The 23,990-nt window shown below is 34.2% G+C and overlaps 1 protein-coding gene across 3 annotated transcripts in view; it reads left to right on the forward strand.

Moving 5' to 3' along the window:
• The window catches only part of NUDT19 (nudix hydrolase 19), a 34,586-nt gene extending 11,492 nt beyond the window's left edge, over window positions 1-23,094 (forward strand). For all 3 annotated transcript variants that reach the window (XM_068129221.2, XM_078784317.1, XM_068129223.2), the window contains exon 4: window positions 22,735-23,094. In XM_068129221.2, the coding sequence (XP_067985322.2) occupies window positions 22,735-22,955 (221 nt within the window). In that variant the 3' untranslated portion in view covers window positions 22,956-23,094. The remainder of the gene's footprint in view (window positions 1-22,734) is intronic.
• Window positions 23,095-23,990: the final 896 nt, after the last annotated feature.

Here is a 23,990-nt window from a genome sequence, read left to right on the forward strand (position 1 = left end):
ATCCTAATCCCCATCAACGGATTGATTGATCGCATGTAATTGTAATCAACTCCTTTGTTTTCTGTTATTATTGCCCTTAGTGATTTTTAACCATTGCTCCCAAGAGAAAACCGTTGACAAGTACACAGACATTCAAAGTACACCGCCCCATGCCAAATAATTAAATATGCTGCAGCGCGGCATTGCCGGGGCGCCTCCGGCGCCCGGCAATACCGCAGTGCAGCTCATTGAGGCTGCATTGGGAGGGAGAGGTGTACACTAATTGATTGATTAATTGTATAATTAAAATCAATAAAAGATTATCACAAAATATTTTCATAATCAATTGGCTAATCGCATAACTAAACCACTAGTGCTTCATCCGAAGATGTATCTTTTAGAAATTTAATTAAATAAGTCATTTATAAAAAATGTAATAATTTATTGATTACTCAATAAATAATTAATCGATTAATCAATAAATAATTAATAGATGAAATGATTAATCAATAAATCAAAAATATCCTTGATAGCCACATCACTTGGTCACTCATGTCCAAATATTAGCTTCCCAGCTCAAAAGGTGCCTGAGATATTGGCCAAATGAGAAAGAAAATAAATAAATGATTAATAATGAAAATAAATAAATAATAATCATAAAAAATTAAATTATTAATCAATTTGGTCAGAGAACACATAAACTACCACTATTTCATCAGAATCTGTAACTTTAAAAAAAAAAATTTTTTTGTCATTAATCGAATAATTAAATAATTAATCGATTAATTGATTAATTAATAAATCAAAAATATCCTTTGCAGCCAAATCACCTGGTCATTGGCATGTCCAAATATCAGCTTCCTAACTCAAAAGGTGCCTGAGTTAATGGTCAGAAGAGAAAGGAAATTTGATTAATTAAATAAGTACTTAATTAATCGCTAATAATTAAATAACTTCTCAATTTATTGATTAATCAAAAAAAAAAAATACCGTTTTTGACAAAGGACTTGCTCACGATTGTGCCGAAATTTCAGCTTCCTAGCTCAAAGGATGGCTGAGATATCGCCCGGACAAACAAACAAGAAAGAAAACAAACAAACAAGAAAGAAAACAAGTACACATACATTCAAAGTACACCGCCCCATGCCAAATAATTAAATATGCTGCAGCGCGGCATTGCCGGGGCGCCTCCGGCGCCCGGCAATACCGCAGTGCAGCTCATTAAGGCTGCATTGGGAGGGAGGGGTGTACACTAATTGATTGATTAATTGTATAATTAAAATCAATAAAAGATTATCACAAAATATTTTCATAATCAATTGGCCAATCGCATAACTAAACCACTAGTGCTTCATCCGAAGATGTATCTTTTAGAAATTTAATTAAATAAGTCATTTATAAAAAATTAAATAATTAATTGATTACTCAATAAATAATTAATCGATTAATCAATAAATAATTAATAGATGAAATGATTAATCAATAAATCAAAAATATCCTTGATAGCCACATCACTTGGTCACTCATGTCCAAATATTAGCTTCCCAGCTCAAAACGTGCCTGAGATATTGGCCAAATGAGAAAGAAAATAAATAAATGATTAATAATGAAAATAAATAAATAATAATCATAAAAAAATTAAATTATTAATCAATTTGGTCAGAGAACACATAAACTACCACTATTTCATCAGAATCTGTAACTTAAAAAAAAAAAATTTTTTTGTCATTAATCGAATAATTAAATAATTAATCGATTAATTGATTAATTAATAAATCAAAAATATCCTTTGCAGCCAAATCACCTGGTCATTGGCATGTCCAAATATCAGCTTCCTAACTCAAAAGGTGCCTGAGTTAATAATGGTCAGAAGAGAAATGAAATTTAATTAATTAAATAAGTACTTAATTAAACGCTAATAATTAAATAACTCCTCAATTAATTGATTATTCAAAAAACAAAAAATACCGTATTTCACAAAGGACTTGCTCACTACTGTGCCGAAATTTCAGCTTCCTAGCTCAAAGGATGGCTGAGATATCGTCCGGACAACCAAGAAAACAAACAAACAAGAAACCAGAGTGAAAACTGAGTACTCTCTTTCAGCGTGCGTCACTGCCGAGCCCCCTTTGGTGCCCGGCAATGACGATTTGCAATGCCTGGAGATGGCATAGGAAAGGAGCGGTGTACAACAAGTACACATACATTCAAAGTACACCGCCCCATGCCAAATAATTAAATATGCTGCAGCGCGGCATTGCCGGGGCGCCTCCGGCGCCCGGCAATACCGCAGTGCAGCTCATTAAGGCTGCATTGGGAGGGAGAGGTGTACACTAATTGATTGATTAATTGTATAATTAAAATCAATAAAAGATTATCACAAAATATTTTCATAATCAATTGGCTAATCGCATAACTAAACCACTAGTGCTTCATCCGAAGATGTATCTTTTAGAAATTTAATTAAATAAGTCATTTATAAAAAATTAAATAATTAATTGATTACTCAATAAATAATTAATCGATTAATCAATAAATAATTAATAGATGAAATGATTAATCAATAAATCAAAAATATCCTTGATAGCCACATCACTTGGTCACTTATGTCCAAATATTAGCTTCCCAGCTCAAAAGGTGCCTGAGATATTGGCCAAATGAGAAAGAAAATAAATAAATGATTAATAATGAAAATAAATAAATAACAAGTACACATACATTCAAAGTACACCGCCCCATGCCAAATAATTAAATATGCTGCAGCGCGGCATTGCCGGGGCGCCTCCGGCGCCCGGCAATACCGCAGTGCAGCTCATTGAGGCTGCATTGGGAGGGAGAGGTGTACACTAATTGATTGATTAATTGTATAATTAAAATCAATAAAAGATTATCACAAAATATTTTCATAATCAATTGGCTAATCGCATAACTAAACCAGTAGTGCTTCATCCGAAGATGTATCTTTTAGAAATTTAATTAAATAAGTCATTTATAAAAAATTAAATAATTAATTGATTACTCAATAAATAATTAATCGATTAATCAATAAATACTTAATAGATGAAATGATTAATCAATAAATCAAAAATATCCTTGATAGCCACATCACTTGGTCACTCATGTCCAAATATTAGCTTCCCAGCTCAAAAGGTGCCTGAGATATTGGCCAAATGAGAAAGAAAATAAATAAATGATTAATAATGAAAATAAATAAATAATAATCATAAAAAAATTAAATTATTAATCAATTTGGTCAGAGAACACATAAACTACCACTATTTCATCAGAATCTGTAACTTAAAAAAAAAAAAATTTTTTGTCATTAATCGAATAATTAAATAATTAATCGATTAATTGATTAATTAATAAATCAAAAATATCCTTTGCAGCCAAATCACCTGGTCATTGGCATGTCCAAATATCAGCTTCCTAACTCAAAAGGTGCCTGAGTTAATAATGGTCAGAAGATAAATGAAATTTAATTAATTAAATAAGTACTTAATTAAACGCTAATAATTAAATAACTCCTCAATTAATTGATTATTCAAAAAACAAAAAATACCGTATTTGACAAAGGACTTGCTCACTACTGTGCCGAAATTTCAGCTTCCTAGCTCAAAGGATGGCTGAGATATCGTCCGGACAACCAAGAAAGAAAGAAAACAAGAAAACAACCAGAGTGAAAACTGAGTACTCTCTTTCAGCGTGCGTCACTGCCGAGCCCCCTTCGGTGCCCAGCAATGACGATTTGCAATGCCTGGAGATGGCATAGGAAAGGTGCGGTGTACAACAAGTACACATACATTCAAAGTACACCGCCCCATGCCAAATAATTAAATATGCTGCAGCGCGGCATTGCCGGGGCGCCTCTGGCGCCCGGCAATACCGCAGTGCAGCTCATTAAGGCTGCATTGGGAGGGAGGGGTGTACACTAATTGATTGATTAATTGTATAATTAAAATCAATAAAAGATTATCACAAAATATTTTCATAATCAATTGGCTAATCGCATAACTAAACCACTAGTGCTTCATCCGAAGATGTATCTTTTAGAAATTTAATTAAATAAGTCATTTATAAAAAATTAAATAATTAATTGATTACTCAATAAATAATTAATCGATTAATCAATAAATAATTAATAGATGAAATGATTAATCAATAAATCAAAAATATCCTTGATAGCCACATCACTTGGTCACTCATGTCCAAATATTAGCTTTCCAGCTCAAAAGGTGCCTGAGATATTGGCCAAATGAGAAAGAAAATAAATAAATGATTAATAATGAAAATAAATAAATAATAATCATAAAAAAATTAAATTATTAATCAATTTGGTCAGAGAACACATAAACTACCACTATTTCATCAGAATCTGTAACTTTAAAAAAAAAATTTTTTTTGTCATTAATCGAATAATTAAATAATTAATCGATTAATTGATTAATTAATAAATCAAAAATATCCTTTGCAGCCAAATCACCTGGTCATTGGCATGTCCAAATATCAGCTTCCTAACTCAAAAGGTGCCTGAGTTAATAATGGTCAGAAGAGAAATGAAATTTAATTAATTAAATAAGTACTTAATTAAACGCTAATAATTAAATAACTCCTCAATTAATTGATTATTCAAAAAACAAAAAATACCGTATTTGACAAAGGACTTGCTCACTACTGTGCCGAAATTTCAGCTTCCTAGCTCAAAGGATGGCTGAGATATCGTCCGGACAACCAAGGAAACAAGAAAACAAACAAGAAACCAGAGTGAAAACTGAGTACTCTCTTTCAGCGTGCGTCACTGCCAAGCCCCCTTCGGTGCCCGGCAATGACGATTTGCAATGCCTGGAGGTGGCATAGGAAAGGAGCGGTGTACAACAAACAAGAAAACAAACAAACAAGAAACCAGAGTGAAAACTGAGTACTCTCTTTCAGCGTGCGTCACTGCCGAGCCCCCTTTGGTGCCCGGCAATGACGATTTGCAATGCCTGGAGATGGCATAGGAAAGGAGCGGTGTACAACAAGAAACCAGAGTGAAAACTGAGTACTCTCTTTCAGCGTGCGTCACTGCCGAGCCCCCTTTGGTGCCCGGCAATGACGATTTGCAATGCCTGGAGATGGCATAGGAAAGGAGCGGTGTACAACAAGTACACATACATTCAAAGTACACCGCCCCATGCCAAATAATTAAATATGCTGCAGCGCGGCATTGCCGGGGCGCCTCCGGCGCCCGGCAATACCGCAGTGCAGCTCATTGAGGCTGCATTGGGAGGGAGAGGTGTACACTAATTGATTGATTAATTGTATAATTAAAATCAATAAAAGATTATCACAAAATATTTTCATAATCAATTGGCTAATCGCATAACTAAACCAGTAGTGCTTCATCCGAAGATGTATCTTTTAGAAATGTAATTAAATAAGTCATTTATAAAAAATTAAATAATTAATTGATTACTCAATAAATAATTAATCGATTAATCAATAAATACTTAATAGATGAAATGATTAATCAATAAATCAAAAATATCCTTGATAGCCACATCACTTGGTCACTCATGTCCAAATATTAGCTTCCCAGCTCAAAAGGTGCCTGAGATATTGGCCAAATGAGAAAGAAAATAAATAAATGATTAATAATGAAAATAAATAAATAATAATCATAAAAAAATTAAATTATTAATCAATTTGGTCAGAGAACACATAAACTACCACTATTTCATCAGAATCTGTAACTTAAAAAAAAAAAATTTTTTTGTCATTAATCGAATAATTAAATAATTAATCGATTAATTGATTAATTAATAAATCAAAAATATCCTTTGCAGCCAAATCACCTGGTCATTGGCATGTCCAAATATCAGCTTCCTAACTCAAAAGGTGCCTGAGTTAATAATGGTCAGAAGATAAATGAAATTTAATTAATTAAATAAGTACTTAATTAAACGCTAATAATTAAATAACTCCTCAATTAATTGATTATTCAAAAAACAAAAAATACCGTATTTGACAAAGGACTTGCTCACTACTGTGCCGAAATTTCAGCTTCCTAGATCAAAGGATGGCTGAGATATCGTCCGGACAACCAAGAAAGAAAGAAAACAAGAAATCAACCAGAGTGAAAACTGAGTACTCTCTTTCAGCGTGCGTCACTGCCGAGCCCCCTTCGGTGCCCAGCAATGACGATTTGCAATGCCTGGAGATGGCATAGGAAAGGTGCGGTGTACAATAATCATAAAAAAATTAAATTGGTAATCAATTTGGTCAGAGAACACATAAACTACCACTATTTCATCAGAATCTGTAACTTAAAAAAAAATTTTTTTGGGGTCATTAATCGAATAATTAAATAATTAATCGATTAATTGATTAATTAATAAATCAAAAATATCCTTTGCAGCCAAATCACCTGGTCATTGGCATGTCCAAATATCAGCTTCCTAACTCAAAAGGTGCCTGAGTTAATAATGGTCAGAAGAGAAATGAAATTTAATTAATTAAATAAGTACTTAATTAAACGCTAATAATTAAATAACTCCTCAATTAATTGATTAATCAAAAAACAAAAAATACCGTTTTTGACAAAGGACTTGCTCACTATTGTGCCGAAATTTCAGCTTCTTAGCTTGAAGGATGGCTGAGATATCGCCCGGACAACCAAGAAAACAAACAAACAAGAAACCAGAGTGAAAACTGAGTACTCTCTTTCAGCGTGCGTCACTGCCGAGCCCCCTTTGGTGCCCGGCAATGACGATTTGCAATGCCTGGAGATGGCATAGGAAAGGAGCGGTGTACAACAAGTACACATACATTCAAAGTACACCGCCCCATGCCAAATAATTAAATATGCTGCAGCGCGGCATTGCCGGGGCGCCTCCGGCGCCCGGCAATACCGCAGTGCAGCTCATTAAGGCTGCATTGGGAGGGAGAGGTGTACACTAATTGATTGATTAATTGTATAATTAAAATCAATAAAAGATTATCACAAAATATTTTCATAATCAATTGGCTAATCGCATAACTAAACCACTAGTGCTTCATCCGAAGATGTATCTTTTAGAAATTTAATTAAATAAGTCATTTATAAAAAATTAAATAATTAATTGATTACTCAATAAATAATTAATCGATTAATCAATAAATAATTAATAGATGAAATGATTAATCAATAAATCAAAAATATCCTTGATAGCCACATCACTTGGTCACTTATGTCCAAATATTAGCTTCCCAGCTCAAAAGGTGCCTGAGATATTGGCCAAATGAGAAAGAAAATAAATAAATGATTAATAATGAAAATAAATAAATAATAATCATAAAAAAATTAAATTGGTAATCAATTTGGTCAGAGAACACATAAACTACCACTATTTCATCAGAATCTGTAACTTAAAAAAAAAATTTTTTTGGGTCATTAATCGAATAATTAAATAATTAATCGATTAATTGATTAATTAATAAATCAAAAATATCCTTTGCAGCCAAATCACCTGGTCATTGGCATGTCCAAATATCAGCTTCCTAACTCAAAAGGTGCCTGAGTTAATAATGGTCAGAAGAGAAATGAAATTTAATTAATTAAATAAGTACTTAATTAAACGCTAATAATTAAATAACTCCTCAATTAATTGATTATTCAAAAAACAAAAAATACCGTATTTGACAAAGGACTTGCTCACTACTGTGCCGAAATTTCAGCTTCCTAGCTCAAAGGATGGCTGAGATATCGCCCGGACAACCAAGAAAGAAAACAAACAAGTACACATACATTCAAAGTACACCGCCCCATGCCAAATAATTAAATATGCTGCAGCGCGGCATTGCCGGGGCGCCTCCGGCGCCCGGCAATACCGCAGTGCAGCTCATTGAGGCTGCATTGGGAGGGAGAGGTGTACACTAATTGATTGATTAATTGTATAATTAAAATCAATAAAAGATTATCACAAAATATTTTCATAATCAATTGGCTAATCGCATAACTAAACCACTAGTGCTTCACCCGAAGATGTATCTTTTAGAAATTTAATTAAATAAGTCATTTATAAAAAATTAAATAATTAATTGATTACTCAATAAATAATTAATCGATTAATCAATAAATACTTAATAGATGAAATGATTAATCAATAAATCAAAAATATCCTTGATAGCCACATCACTTGGTCACTCATGTCCAAATATTAGCTTCCCAGTTCAAAAGGTGCCTGAGATATTGGCCAAATGAGAAAGAAAATAAATAAATGACTAATAATGAAAATAAATAAATAATAATCATAAAAAAATTAAATTATTAATCAATTTGGTCAGAGAACACATAAACTACCACTATTTCATCAGAATCTGTAACTTAAAAAAAAAATTTTTTTTTGTCATTAATCGAATAATTAAATAATTAATCGATTAATTGATTAATTAATAAATCAAAAATATCCTTTGCAGCCAAATCACCTGGTCATTGGCATGTCCAAATATCAGCTTCCTAACTCAAAAGGTGCCTGAGTTAATGGTCAGAAGAGAAATGAAATTTAATTAATTAAATAAGTACTTAATTAAACGCTAATAATTAAATAACTCATCAATTAATTGATTATTCAAAAAACAAAAAATACCGTATTTGACAAAGGACTTGCTCACTACTGTGCCGAAATTTCAGCTTCCTAGCTCAAAGGATGGCTGAGATATCGCCCGGACAACCAAGAAAGAAAACAAACAAGTACACATACATTCAAAGTACACCGCCCCATGCCAAATAATTAAATATGCTGCAGCGCGGCATTGCCGGGGCGCCTCCGGCGCCCGGCAATACCGCAGTGCAGCTCATTGAGGCTGCATTGGGAGGGAGAGGTGTACACTAATTGATTGATTAATTGTATAATTAAAATCAATAAAAGATTATCACAAAATATTTTCATAATCAATTGGCTAATCGCATAACTAAACCACTAGTGCTTCATCCGAAGATGTATCTTTTAGAAATTTAATTAAATAAGTCATTTATAAAAAATTAAATAATTAATTGATTACTCAATAAATAATTAATCGATTAATCAATAAATACTTAATAGATGAAATGATTAATCAATAAATCAAAAATATCCTTGATAGCCACATCACTTGGTCACTCATGTCCAAATATTAGCTTCCCAGCTCAAAAGGTGCCTGAGATATTGGCCAAATGAGAAAGAAAATAAATAAATGATTAATAATGAAAATAAATAAATAATAATCATAAAAAAATTAAATTATTAATCAATTTGGTCAGAGAACACATAAACTACCACTATTTCATCAGAATCTGTAACTTAAAAAAAAAAAATTTTTTTGTCATTAATCGAATAATTAAATAATTAATCGATTAATTGATTAATTAATAAATCAAAAATATCCTTTGCAGCCAAATCACCTGGTCATTGGCATGTCCAAATATCAGCTTCCTAACTCAAAAGGTGCCTGAGTTAATAATGGTCAGAAGATAAATGAAATTTAATTAATTAAATAAGTACTTAATTAAACGCTAATAATTAAATAACTCCTCAATTAATTGATTATTCAAAAAACAAAAAATACCGTATTTGACAAAGGACTTGCTCACTACTGTGCCGAAATTTCAGCTTCCTAGCTCAAAGGATGGCTGAGATATCGTCCGGACAACCAAGAAAACAAACAAGAAACCAGAGTGAAAACTGAGTACTCTCTTTCAGCGTGCGTCACTGCCGAGCCCCCTTCGGTGCCCGGCAATGACGATTTGCAATGCCTGGAGGTGGCATAGGAAAGGAGCGGTGTACAACAAGTACACATACATTCAAAGTACACCGCCCCATGCCAAATAATTAAATATGCTGCAGCGCGGCATTGCCGGGGCGCCTCCGGCGCCCGGCAATACCGCAGTGCAGCTCATTGAGGCTGCATTGGGAGGGAGAGGTGTACACTAATTGATTGATTAATTGTATAATTAAAATCAATAAAAGATTATCACAAAATATTTTCATAATCAATTGGCTAATCGCATAACTAAACCAGTAGTGCTTCATCCGAAGATGTATCTTTTAGAAATTTAATTAAATAAGTCATTTATAAAAAATTAAATAATTAATTGATTACTCAATAAATTAATTAATCGATTAATCAATAAATACTTAATAGATGAAATGATTAATCAATAAATCAAAAATATCCTTGATAGCCACATCACTTGGTCACTCATGTCCAAATATTAGCTTCCCAGCTCAAAAGGTGCCTGAGATATTGGCCAAATGAGAAAGAAAATAAATAAATGATTAATAATGAAAATAAATAAATAATAATCATAAAAAAATTAAATTATTAATCAATTTGGTAAGAGAACACATAAACTACCACTATTTCATCAGAATCTGTAACTTAAAAAAAAAAAATTTTTTTGTCATTAATCGAATAATTAAATAATTAATCGATTAATTGATTAATTAATAAATCAAAAATATCCTTTGCAGCCAAATCACCTGGTCATTGGCATGTCCAAATATCAGCTTCCTAACTCAAAAGGTGCCTGAGTTAATAATGGTCAGAAGATAAATGAAATTTAATTAATTAAATAAGTACTTAATTAAACGCTAATAATTAAATAACTCCTCAATTAATTGATTATTCAAAAAACAAAAAATACCGTATTTGACAAAGGACTTGCTCACTACTGTGCCGAAATTTCAGCTTCCTAGCTCAAAGGATGGCTGAGATATCGTCCGGACAACCAAGGAAACAAGAAAACAAACAAGTACACATACATTCAAAGTACACCGCCCCATGCCAAATAATTAAATATGCTGCAGCGCGGCATTGCCGGGGCGCCTCCGGCGCCCGGCAATACCGCAGTGCAGCTCATTGAGGCTGCATTGGGAGGGAGAGGTGTACACTAATTGATTGATTAATTGTATAATTAAAATCAATAAAAGATTATCACAAAATATTTTCATAATCAATTGGCTAATCGCATAACTAAACCAGTAGTGCTTCATCCGAAGATGTATCTTTTAGAAATTTAATTAAATAAGTCATTTATAAAAAATTAAATAATTAATTGATTACTCAATAAATAATTAATCGATTAATCAATAAATACTTAATAGATGAAATGATTAATCAATAAATCAAAAATATCCTTGATAGCCACATCACTTGGTCACTCATGTCCAAATATTAGCTTCCCAGCTCAAAAGGTGCCTGAGATATTGGCCAAATGAGAAAGAAAATAAATAAATGATTAATAATGAAAATAAATAAATAATAATCATAAAAAAATTAAATTATTAATCAATTTGGTCAGAGAACACATAAACTACCACTATTTCATCAGAATCTGTAACTTAAAAAAAAAAAATTTTTTTGTCATTAATCGAATAATTAAATAATTAATCGATTAATTGATTAATTAATAAATCAAAAATATCCTTTGCAGCCAAATCACCTGGTCATTGGCATGTCCAAATATCAGCTTCCTAACTCAAAAGGTGCCTGAGTTAATAATGGTCAGAAGATAAATGAAATTTAATTAATTAAATAAGTACTTAATTAAACGCTAATAATTAAATAACTCCTCAATTAATTGATTATTCAAAAAACAAAAAATACCGTATTTGACAAAGGACTTGCTCACTACTGTGCCGAAATTTCAGCTTCCTAGCTCAAAGGATGGCTGAGATATCGTCCGGACAACCAAGAAAGAAAACAAACAAGTACACATACATTCAAAGTACACCGCCCCATGCCAAATAATTAAATATGCTGCAGCGCGGCATTGCCGGGGCGCCTCCGGCGCCCGGCAATACCGCAGTGCAGCTCATTGAGGCTGCATTGGGAGGGAGAGGTGTACACTAATTGATTGATTAATTGTATAATTAAAATCAATAAAAGATTATCACAAAATATTTTCTTAATCAATTGGCTAATAGCATACCTAAAGCACTAGTGCTTCATCCGAAGATGTATCTTTTAGAAATTTAATTAAATAAGTCATTTATAAAAAATTAAATAATTAATTGATTACTCAATAAATAATTAATCGATTAATCAATAAATACTTAATAGATGAAATGATTAATCAATAAATCAAAAATATCCTTGATAGCCACATCACTTGGTCACTCATGTCCAAATATTAGCTTCCCAGCTCAAAAGGTGCCTGAGATATTGGCCAAATGAGAAAGAAAATAAATAAATGATTAATAATGAAAATAAATAAATAATAATCATAAAAAAATTAAATTATTAATCAATTTGGTCAGAGAACACATAAACTACCACTATTTCATCAGAATCTGTAACTTAAAAAAAAAATTTTTTTTTGTCATTAATCGAATAATTAAATAATTAATCGATTAATTGATTAATTAATAAATCAAAAATATCCTTTGCAGCCAAATCACCTGGTCATTGGCATGTCCAAATATCAGCTTCCTAACTCAAAAGGTGCCTGAGTTAATAATGGTCAGAAGAGAAATGAAATTTAATTAATTAAATAAGTACTTAATTAAACGCTAATAATTAAATAACTCCTCAATTAATTGATTATTCAAAAAACAAAAAATACCGTATTTGACAAAGGACTTGCTCACTACTGTGCCGAAATTTCAGCTTCCTAGCTCAAAGGATGGCTGAGATATCGTCCGGACAACCAAGAAAGAAAACAAACAAACAAGAAACCAAGAAAACAAACAAACAAGAAACCAGAGTGAAAACTGAGTACTCTCTTTCAGCGTGCGTCACTGCCGAGCCCCCTTCGGTGCCCAGCAATGACGATTTGCAATGCCTGGAGATGGCATAGGAAAGGAGCGGTGTACAACAAGAAACCAGAGTGAAAACTGAGTACTCTCTTTCAGCGTGCGTCACTGCCAAGCCCCCTTCGGTGCCCGGCAATGACGATTTGCAATGCCTGGAGGTGGCATAGGAAAGGAGCGGTGTACAACAAGAAAGCAAGAAACCAGAGTGAAAACTGAGTACTCTCTTTCAGCGTGCGTCACTGCCGAGCCCCCTTTGGTGCCCGGCAATGACGATTTGCAATGCCTGGAGATGGCATAGGAAAGGAGCGGTGTACAACAAGAAAGAAAATAAATAAATAATAATCATTAAAAAATTAAATTATTAATCAATTCGGTCAGAGAACACATAAACCACCACCATTTCATCAGAATCTGTAACTTAAAAAAAAAAAAAACAAGTACACATACATTCAAAGTACACCGCCCCATGCCAAATAATTAAATATGCTGCAGCGCGGCATTGCCGGGGCGCCTCTGGCGCCCGGCAATACCGCAGTACAGCTCATTGAGGCTCCATTGGGAGGGAGAGGTGTACACTAATTGATTGATTAATTGTATAATTAAAATCAATAAAAGATTATCACAAAATATTTTCATAATCAATTGGCTAATCGCATAACTAAACCAGTAGTGCTTCATCCGAAGATGTATCTTTTAGAAATTTAATTAAAGAAGTCATTTATAAAAAATTAAATAATTAATTGATTACTCAATAAATAATTAATCGATTAATCAATAAATACTTAATAGATGAAATGATTAATCAATAAATCAAAAATATCCTTGATAGCCACATCACTTGGTCACTCATGTCCAAATATTAGCTTCCCAGCTCAAAAGGTGCCTGAGATATTGGCCAAATGAGAAAGAAAATAAATAAATGATTAATAATGAAAATAAATAAATAATAATCATAAAAAAATTAAATTATTAATCAATTTGGTCAGAGAACACATAAACTACCACTATTTCATCAGAATCTGTAACTTTAAAAAAAAATTTTTTTTTGTCATTAATCGAATAGTTAAATAATTAATCGATTAATTGATTAATTAATAAATCAAAAATATCCTTTGCAGCCAAATCACCTGGTCATTGGCATGTCCAAATATCAGCTTCCTAACTCAAAAGGTGCCTGAGTTAATAATGGTCAGAAGAGAAATGAAATTTAATTAATTAAATAAGTACTTAATTAAACGCTAATAATTAAATAACTCCTCAATTAATTGATTATTCAAAAAACAAAAAATACCGTATTTGACAAAGGACTTGCTCACTACTGTGCCGAAATTTCAGCTTCCTAGCTCAAAGGATGGCTGAGATATCGCCCGGACAACCAAGAAAACAAACAAACAAGTACAAATACATTCAAAGTACACCGCCCCATGCCAAATAATTAAATATGCTGCAGCGCGGCATTGCCGGGGCGCCTCCGGCGCCCGGCAATACCGCAGTGCAGCTCATTGAGGCTGCATTGGGAGGGAGAGGTGTACACTAATTGATTGATTAATTGTATAATTAAAATCAATAAAAGATTATCACAAAGTATTTTCATAATCAATTGGCTAATCGCATAACTAAACCAGTAGTGCTTCATCCGAAGATGTATCTTTTAGAAATTTAATTAAATAAGTCATTTATAAAAAATTAAATAATTAATTGATTACTCAATAAATAATTAATCGATTAATCAATAAATACTTAATAGATGAAATGATTAATCAATAAATCAAAAATATCCTTGATAGCCACATCACTTGGTCACTCATGTCCAAATATTAGCTTCCCAGCTCAAAAGGTGCCTGAGATATTGGCCAAATGAGAAAGAAAATAAATAAATGATTAATAATGAAAATAAATAAATAATAATCATAAAAAAATTAAATTATTAATCAATTTGGTCAGAGAACACATAAACTACCACTATTTCATCAGAATCTGTAACTTAAAAAAAAAAATTTTTTTTGTCATTAATCGAATAATTAAATAATTAATCGATTAATTGATTAATTAATAAATCAAAAATATCCTTTGCAGCCAAATCACCTGGTCATTGGCATGTCCAAATATCAGCTTCCTAACTCAAAAGGTGCCTGAGTTAATAATGGTCAGAAGATAAATGAAATTTAATTAATTAAATAAGTACTTAATTAAACGCTAATAATTAAATAACTCCTCAATTAATTGATTATTCAAAAAACAAAAAATACCGTATTTGACAAAGGACTTGCTCACTACTGTGCCGAAATTTCAGCTTCCTAGCTCAAAGGATGGCTGAGATATCGTCCGGACAACCAAGAAAACAAACAAGAAACCAGAGTGAAAACTGAGTACTCTCTTTCAGCGTGCGTCACTGCCGAGCCCCCTTCGGTGCCCGGCAATGACGATTTGCAATGCCTGGAGGTGGCATAGGAAAGGAGCGGTGTACAACAAGTACACATACATTCAAAGTACACCGCCCCATGCCAAATAATTAAATATGCTGCAGCGCGGCATTGCCGGGGCGCCTCCGGCGCCCGGCAATACCGCAGTGCAGCTCATTGAGGCTGCATTGGGAGGGAGAGGTGTACACTAATTGATTGATTAATTGTATAATTAAAATCAATAAAAGATTATCACAAAATATTTTCATAATCAATTGGCTAATCGCATAACTAAACCAGTAGTGCTTCATCCGAAGATGTATCTTTTAGAAATTTAATTAAATAAGTCATTTATAAAAAATTAAATAATTAATTGATTACTCAATAAATTAATTAATCGATTAATCAATAAATACTTAATAGATGAAATGATTAATCAATAAATCAAAAATATCCTTGATAGCCACATCACTTGGTCACTCATGTCCAAATATTAGCTTCCCAGCTCAAAAGGTGCCTGAGATATTGGCCAAATGAGAAAGAAAATAAATAAATGATTAATAATGAAAATAAATAAATAATAATCATAAAAAAATTAAATTATTAATCAATTTGGTCAGAGAACACATAAACTACCACTATTTCATCAGAATCTGTAACTTAAAAAAAAAAAAATTTTTTGTCATTAATCGAATAATTAAATAATTAATCGATTAATTGATTAATTAATAAATCAAAAATATCCTTTGCAGCCAAATCACCTGGTCATTGGCATGTCCAAATATCAGCTTCCTAACTCAAAAGGTGCCTGAGTTAATAATGGTCAGAAGATAAATGAAATTTAATTAATTAAATAAGTACTTAATTAAACGCTAATAATTAAATAACTCCTCAATTAATTGATTATTCAAAAAACAAAAAATACCGTATTTGACAAAGGACTTGCTCACTACTGTGCCGAAATTTCAGCTTCCTAGCTCAAAGGATGGCTGAGATATCGTCCGGACAACCAAGGAAACAAGAAAACAAACAAGAAACCAGAGTGAAAACTGAGTACTCTCTTTCAGCGTGCGTCACTGCCAAGCCCCCTTCGGTGCCCGGCAATGACGATTTGCAATGCCTGGAGGTGGCATAGGAAAGGAGCGGTGTACAACAAGAAAGCAAGAAACCAGAGTGAAAACTGAGTACTCTCTTTCAGCGTGCGTCACTGCCGAGCCCCCTTTGGTGCCCGGCAATGACGATTTGCAATGCCTGGAGATGGCATAGGAAAGGAGCGGTGTACAACAAGAAAGAAAATAAATAAATAATAATCATTAAAAAATTAAATTATTAATCAATTCGGTCAGAGAACACATAAACCACCACCATTTCATCAGAATCTGTAACTTAAAAAAAAAAAAAACAAGTACACATACATTCAAAGTACACCGCCCCATGCCAAATAATTAAATATGCTGCAGCGCGGCATTGCCGGGGCGCCTCTGGCGCCCGGCAATACCGCAGTACAGCTCATTGAGGCTCCATTGGGAGGGAGAGGTGTACACTAATTGATTGATTAATTGTATAATTAAAATCAATAAAAGATTATCACAAAATATTTTCATAATCAATTGGCTAATCGCATAACTAAACCAGTAGTGCTTCATCCGAAGATGTATCTTTTAGAAATTTAATTAAAGAAGTCATTTATAAAAAATTAAATAATTAATTGATTACTCAATAAATAATTAATCGATTAATCAATAAATACTTAATAGATGAAATGATTAATCAATAAATCAAAAATATCCTTGATAGCCACATCACTTGGTCACTCATGTCCAAATATTAGCTTCCCAGCTCAAAAGGTGCCTGAGATATTGGCCAAATGAGAAAGAAAATAAATAAATGATTAATAATGAAAATAAATAAATAATAATCATAAAAAAATTAAATTATTAATCAATTTGGTCAGAGAACACATAAACTACCACTATTTCATCAGAATCTGTAACTTTAAAAAAAAAATTTTTTTTGTCATTAATCGAATAGTTAAATAATTAATCGATTAATTGATTAATTAATAAATCAAAAATATCCTTTGCAGCCAAATCACCTGGTCATTGGCATGTCCAAATATCAGCTTCCTAACTCAAAAGGTGCCTGAGTTAATAATGGTCAGAAGAGAAATGAAATTTAATTAATTAAATAAGTACTTAATTAAACGCTAATAATTAAATAACTCCTCAATTAATTGATTATTCAAAAAACAAAAAATACCGTATTTGACAAAGGACTTGCTCACTACTGTGCCGAAATTTCAGCTTCCTAGCTCAAAGGATGGCTGAGATATCGCCCGGACAACCAAGAAAACAAACAAACAAGTACAAATACATTCAAAGTACACCGCCCCATGCCAAATAATTAAATATGCTGCAGCGCGGCATTGCCGGGGCGCCTCCGGCGCCCGGCAATACCGCAGTGCAGCTCATTGAGGCTGCATTGGGAGGGAGAGGTGTACACTAATTGATTGATTAATTGTATAATTAAAATCAATAAAAGATTATCACAAAGTATTTTCATAATCAATTGGCTAATCGCATAACTAAACCAGTAGTGCTTCATCCGAAGATGTATCTTTTAGAAATTTAATTAAATAAGTCATTTATAAAAAATTAAATAATTAATTGATTACTCAATAAATAATTAATCGATTAATCAATAAATACTTAATAGATGAAATGATTAATCAATAAATCAAAAATATCCTTGATAGCCACATCACTTGGTCACTCATGTCCAAATATTAGCTTCCCAGCTCAAAAGGTGCCTGAGATATTGGCCAAATGAGAAAGAAAATAAATAAATGATTAATAATGAAAATAAATAAATAATAATCATAAAAAAATTAAATTGGTAATCAATTTGGTCAGAGAACACATAAACTACCACTATTTCATCAGAATCTGTAACTTAAAAAAAAAAAAATTTTTTGTCATTAATCGAATAATTAAATAATTAATCGATTAATTGATTAATTAATAAATCAAAAATATCCTTTGCAGCCAAATCACCTGGTCATTGGCATGTCCAAATATCAGCTTCCTAACTCAAAAGGTGCCTGAGTTAATAATGGTCAGAAGAGAAATGAAATTTAATTAATTAAATAAGTACTTAATTAAACGCTAATAATTAAATAACTCCTCAATTAATTGATTATTCAAAAAACAAAAAATACCGTATTTGACAAAGGACTTGCTCACTACTGTGCCGAAATTTCAGCTTCCTAGCTCAAAGGATGGCTGAGATATCGTCCGGACAACCAAGAAAGAAAACAAACAAACAAACAAGAAACCAGAGTGAAAACTGAGTACTCTCTTTCAGCGTGCGTCACTGCCGAGCCCCCTTTGGTGCCCGGCAATGACGATTTGCAATGCCTGGAGATGGCATAGGAAAGGAGCGGTGTACAACAAGAAACCAGAGTGAAAACTGAGTACTCTCTTTCAGCGTGCGTCACTGCCGAGCCCCCTTTGGTGCCCGGCAATGACGATTTGCAATGCCTGGAGATGGCATAGGAAAGGAGCGGTGTACAAAAATTGTCATTAATCAAATAATTAAATAATTAATCGATTAATTGATTAATTGATTAATGAATAAATCAAAAATAGCCTTTGCAGCCAAATCACCTGGTCATTGGCATGTCCAAATATCAGCTGCCTAACTCAAAAGGTGCCTGAGTTAATGGTCAGAAGAGAAATGAAATTTAATTAATTAAATAAGTACTTAATTAATCGCTAATAATTAAATAACCCATCAATTAATTGATTAATCAAAAAACAAAAAATACCGTTTTTGACAAAGCACTTTCTCACTATTGTGCCGAAATTTCAGCTTCCTAGCTCAAAGGATGGCTGAGATATTGCTCGGACAAACAAACAAGAAAGAAAACAAACAAACAAGAAACCAGAGTGAAAACTGAGTACTCTCTTTCAGCGTGCGTCACTGCCGAGCCCCCTTTGGTGCCCGGCAATGACGATTTGCAATGCCTGGAGATGGCATAGGAAAGGAGCGGTGTACAACAAGAAACCAGAGTGAAAACTGAGTACTCTCTTTCAGCGTGCGTCACTGCCGAGCCCCCTTTGGTGCCCGGCAATGACGATTTGCAATGCCTGGAGATGGCATAGGAAAGGAGCGGTGTACAATAGTGGTGAACCAACTGCAAAAAAGTCGAGAAAAGTGATGTCTTTGACACAGAACGTGGAGGTTTTCGATAAGCTTGGTCGAGGCGAGAGTGCTTGGCATCATTGGGCAGACAGTATGGCGTTAACGGGTTCAGTATCCACCAAATAAAGAAATGTTGACAACGGTATAAAATATATTGGTTTTGGATTGTGGACGATCTGAAATGGTGGTGAACATCTGTCCTGAAGACCTGGAGGGAAGAATGAGATTGGAGAGAATGTCGAAGTTGGTTCCACAGGTGGGAGAAAAGAGGAACGAATGAGTGTGGGTGAGCAATGATATTGGATTTAGGCTGTTTAACCAGAAGGGGGTTGATGGTGGACCATGGATGCCTGCAAAAGCCTGAGGGGGAGGTAGTGGGACAAAGCATGGAAAGAGCAGAGGGTGTAAGACCAGAAAGGAAGTGGTAGTAGTCAGTGAGACCACTGACCTGTCTGCGATGGCATAGTAATAGTCTCATAGACTCAGCTTCATCGTGAGAGATTCCAATAATCTTGAAGGCCTCAGTTTCCATGGCATCAAGCTAAGCAAGATGTGAGGCAGCAGAGCCAGCCCAGAGGGGAGAGTAGTACTCCATCAAGCTGCAGATGAAGGTCTTGAAGGTGGATCGGAGTTCAAGTGGGCCGAGGAAGGACTTTGTATGATGGAGGATGTCCAGTTGGCAACTGGCTTTGGAGGCCAACTTTGAAATGGGGAAGAAAGATCATGGCTGATAGTGAGACCCAGAAGTTTGAATGACTTCCTCAAGAGGATTGTTAGGAAAGTAGACGGGCAGGGGGGGGGGGGGGGTGGGTGGGGTTGAGTTGAGTTGCCAGACTTTCCTTTCGAAGGGAGACAAAGTGAGAGTGTGAGATTTGTCAGGATTGAAAGACATATTCCGAGTGTTTGACCATCTTGTGATGTTGGCAAGGTCTGAAGAGACGGAAGAGGCTGCAGCTTTCCTATCTGAAGGATGTCACGGCAAGGGGTGGAGTCATCAGCAAATAGATGAAGAGGATTTTCCAGAGATTCAGAGAGATCATTTATGAATATCAGCAATAGGACTGGGTCCAGAACACTGCCTTGGGGCACTCCAGCCTTGACAGGGAGAGGAGATGAAAGGATTCCGTTGAGTGCTACACGTTGGCTATGAGAGTAGACAAAGTCACTAAGCCATGTGTAGAGTTGGATGCCATAGGCAGAGAGTTTGGAGAGCAAGGTGGGACGCAAGACTGTATCGAAAGCACACGAGATATGTCCAGAGAGACGGCCCTGATCTCATGTCTGACATTGAGGGCCTCCATCCATTGTTGGATGAGTAGGAGCATGTCCAGGGTAGAGTGACCTGGTCTGAAACCAAACTGGTGATCTGCGATGAGGTTGTTGGAGAAAAGGAGAGTTTTCATATCAACTGCGATGATGAAGTCCATGACCATGCTGATGATTGGAAGTAAGCTGATAGGTTGCTGTAGTTAAAGGGATCAGTTTTTGCACCTTTTATGTAGCTCTGTGATGTTGGTGGATTAAAATTAGTTGTTATGGTTGTTGTTGTTGTTTGTGTGCTTCGTCCATGTACTTTTATATATTTAATTTTTCTATTGCTTCGACAAATATTACTGCATATAATTTACCGTGTCTTCTTCTTCAATCCTGGAAAGAGGGCATTTAAATCAGGAATTTCCTGTGATTAAACAGAAATTAATTGTTGTTCCAAGTAAATCGATTATTAGTTTTCCAAACATGTAAATCAACTTTCCAAACAAGTAAATACATTTTTAGCTTTCCAACAAGTAAATAGATTATTAGCCTTACAACCAAGTAAATAGATTATTGGCCTTACAACCAACTAAATAGATTATTAGCCTTACAAACAACTAAATAGATTATTGGCCTTACAACCAAGTAAATAGATTATTAGCCTTACAAACAAGTGAATCATTCATTCATTCAACCAAGTAAATAGATTATTAGCCTTACAAACAACTAAATAGATTATTGGCCTTACAACCAAGTAAATAGATTATTAGCCTTACAAACAAGTGAATCATTCATTCATTCAATCAAATAAATAGATTATTAGCCTTACAAACAAGTGAATCATTCATTCATTCAACCAAATAAATAGATTATTAGCCTTACAAACAACTAAATAGATTATTGGCCTTACAACCAAATAAATAGATTATTAGCCTTACAAACAAGTGAATCATTCATTCATTCAACCAAATAAATAGATTATTAGCCTTACAAACAAGTGAATCATTCATTCATTCAACCAAATAAATAGATTATTAGCCTTACAAACAAGTGAATCATTCATTCATTCAACCAAGTAAATAGATTATTAGCCTTACAAACAACTAAATAGATTATTGGCCTTACAACCAAGTAAATAGATTATTAGCCTTACAAACAAGTGAATCATTCATTCATTCAATCAAATAAATAGATTATTAGCCTTACAAACAAGTGAATCATTCATTCATTCAACCAAATAAATAGATTATTAGCCTTACAAACAACTAAATAGATTATTGGCCTTACAACCAAATAAATAGATTATTAGCCTTACAAACAAGTGAATCATTCATTCATTCAACCAAATAAATAGATTATTAGCCTTACAAACAAGTGAATCATTCATTCATTCAACCAAATAAATAGATTATTAGCCTTACAAACAAGTGAATCATTCATTCATTCAACCAAATAAATAGATTATTAGCCTTACAAACAAGTGAATCATTCATTCATTCAACTAAGTAAATAGATTATTAGCCTTACAAACAAGTGAATCATTCATTCATTCAACCAAGTAAATAGATTATTAGCCTTACAAACAAGTGAATCATTCATTCATTCAACCAAGTAAATAGATTATTATCCTTACAAACAAGTAAATCAAATATTAGCTTTCCAACAGTACCATTCTTATTATTCCATAATGGTAGGTACTCTTGAGAATGAAGTGCTGCACACACACACACACACACACACACACACACACACACACACACACACACACACACACACACACACACACACACACACACACACATTTTCTCATTTTAATACATGTTCTTGTGGTTGTTGGTTTCACAATGGTGGGATGTAAAGTAACATTATTTTGCCTTCAGGCGAGCATGAGCTAGCAATGATTTTTAGATGTCCGCTAACGTTATGATGTGAACCAGTTGTACATGGATATCCAATACATTTATTGGATCCCTGGAACTATCCTGCTTCTCAATTTATTATTTGAATTATTTACTTCACAACATGATGTCAACATTCTTTGGAAATTATACCCTGGAATGAAGTGAGCCAAAATGCCTGGTGACTGCCTTTTCTGCCAAACCAGATGTAAACTGATGATGCACCTTGCACATTTGACATTTTAGGAGATGACATCTATCCTGAGTGGGCCAGCAGGAGTGGAGAAGTTGATCCGAAGCTGGAGTGTTCTTTAACCATGACAGAGCTGCGAGCAAAAAGCCATGCTTTGCACCGCTTTGAAATTCGCGAAAGGCACACTATATCCCTGCGGTGCTCTGTGCAGCCCGGTGGTGGTCATCTGGTGCCTTTCTCAAAAGAGTCGTCTCAAAATCCAAGTCATCTCTGATGAAGATGAATCGAGTAGCCATGTTTTAAATCACAGCAAATTTGTGTGTGTTCCTCAAGTATGTCAATGCAGATGTACTTTTCCACTATATTCCTCTCTGCACATTCCCAATTAAATAGCTTTCCTTGACTGCCCATAACTAGCTTATGCTTAAAATATCTCTACATTTCCCCCCTGTGACAATCTGGCTGATTACCTTGTACATCATTAATCGATCGAATAATTTATTACTCGAGCAAGCAAACATTCACAGAAGCAGGAGGATGTTGCCATAAACCTCACAAAAAAAAAGTTTTGTGGAGTTGGTGCAGTTGCATTATAGTTGCACTTTGGTAACCTGTCCTGTCGTGTGTACATCAACAATGGGGAGAGGGATGTTGCACCACAGTGCATCTAGCTAAATTGCACTGTCAGGCCCTGGCGAGGGTGGGGGCTGTTTGAGAAGGGTTTTCAGACTGCCGATTGGTGGAGTGTCACTTCTTCTACCCCCACAAGCCCTCTCCAAAGTTCCTCTGGTGTTGATTATTGGCCCATTGTCACCCTGCCCCCACAAGCCCTCTCGAAGGGACTTTTAACTGGTGCATAACCCAATGGTCTTTGGTGCATTTGAAAAGTTCCATGTCCACAGAATGGTGTTGCTGGCATACATCCTTGAGGCCTTGGGCCTGTCTTCTGTCCTTCAAGACTGAATCAATATCTGTGGATGCAATCTCTGTGCATCTGCCTGGCTTCCCCTTATGAGTGGAAGGCCTGTCTTTCCCTCCCCAACACAAAACGACAAACTAACTCATATATGGGGAAGGGACGAAGATAATGTTCTGCCATGAAATAACTATTCTAAGGGACCTGTATAGTGGTTGCCATTCCTTCGTAGCGGTTTCCTAAAAGTGCAACAGTATATATACGTACATATACATATATATACATATATATTGTTACAGACCGCGGATAAGATGTTGATTTGCCGAGCGGATGGCGCCGCGGCCCTAACAGTTACCCCGACTAACCCAATTCCTGAACGTTGGCCGAATCGCG

This window comes from Myxine glutinosa, chromosome 9, assembly GCF_964187855.1.
Source record: "Myxine glutinosa chromosome 9, kmMyxGlut1.1, whole genome shotgun sequence".
NCBI lineage: Eukaryota > Metazoa > Chordata > Myxini > Myxiniformes > Myxinidae > Myxine > Myxine glutinosa.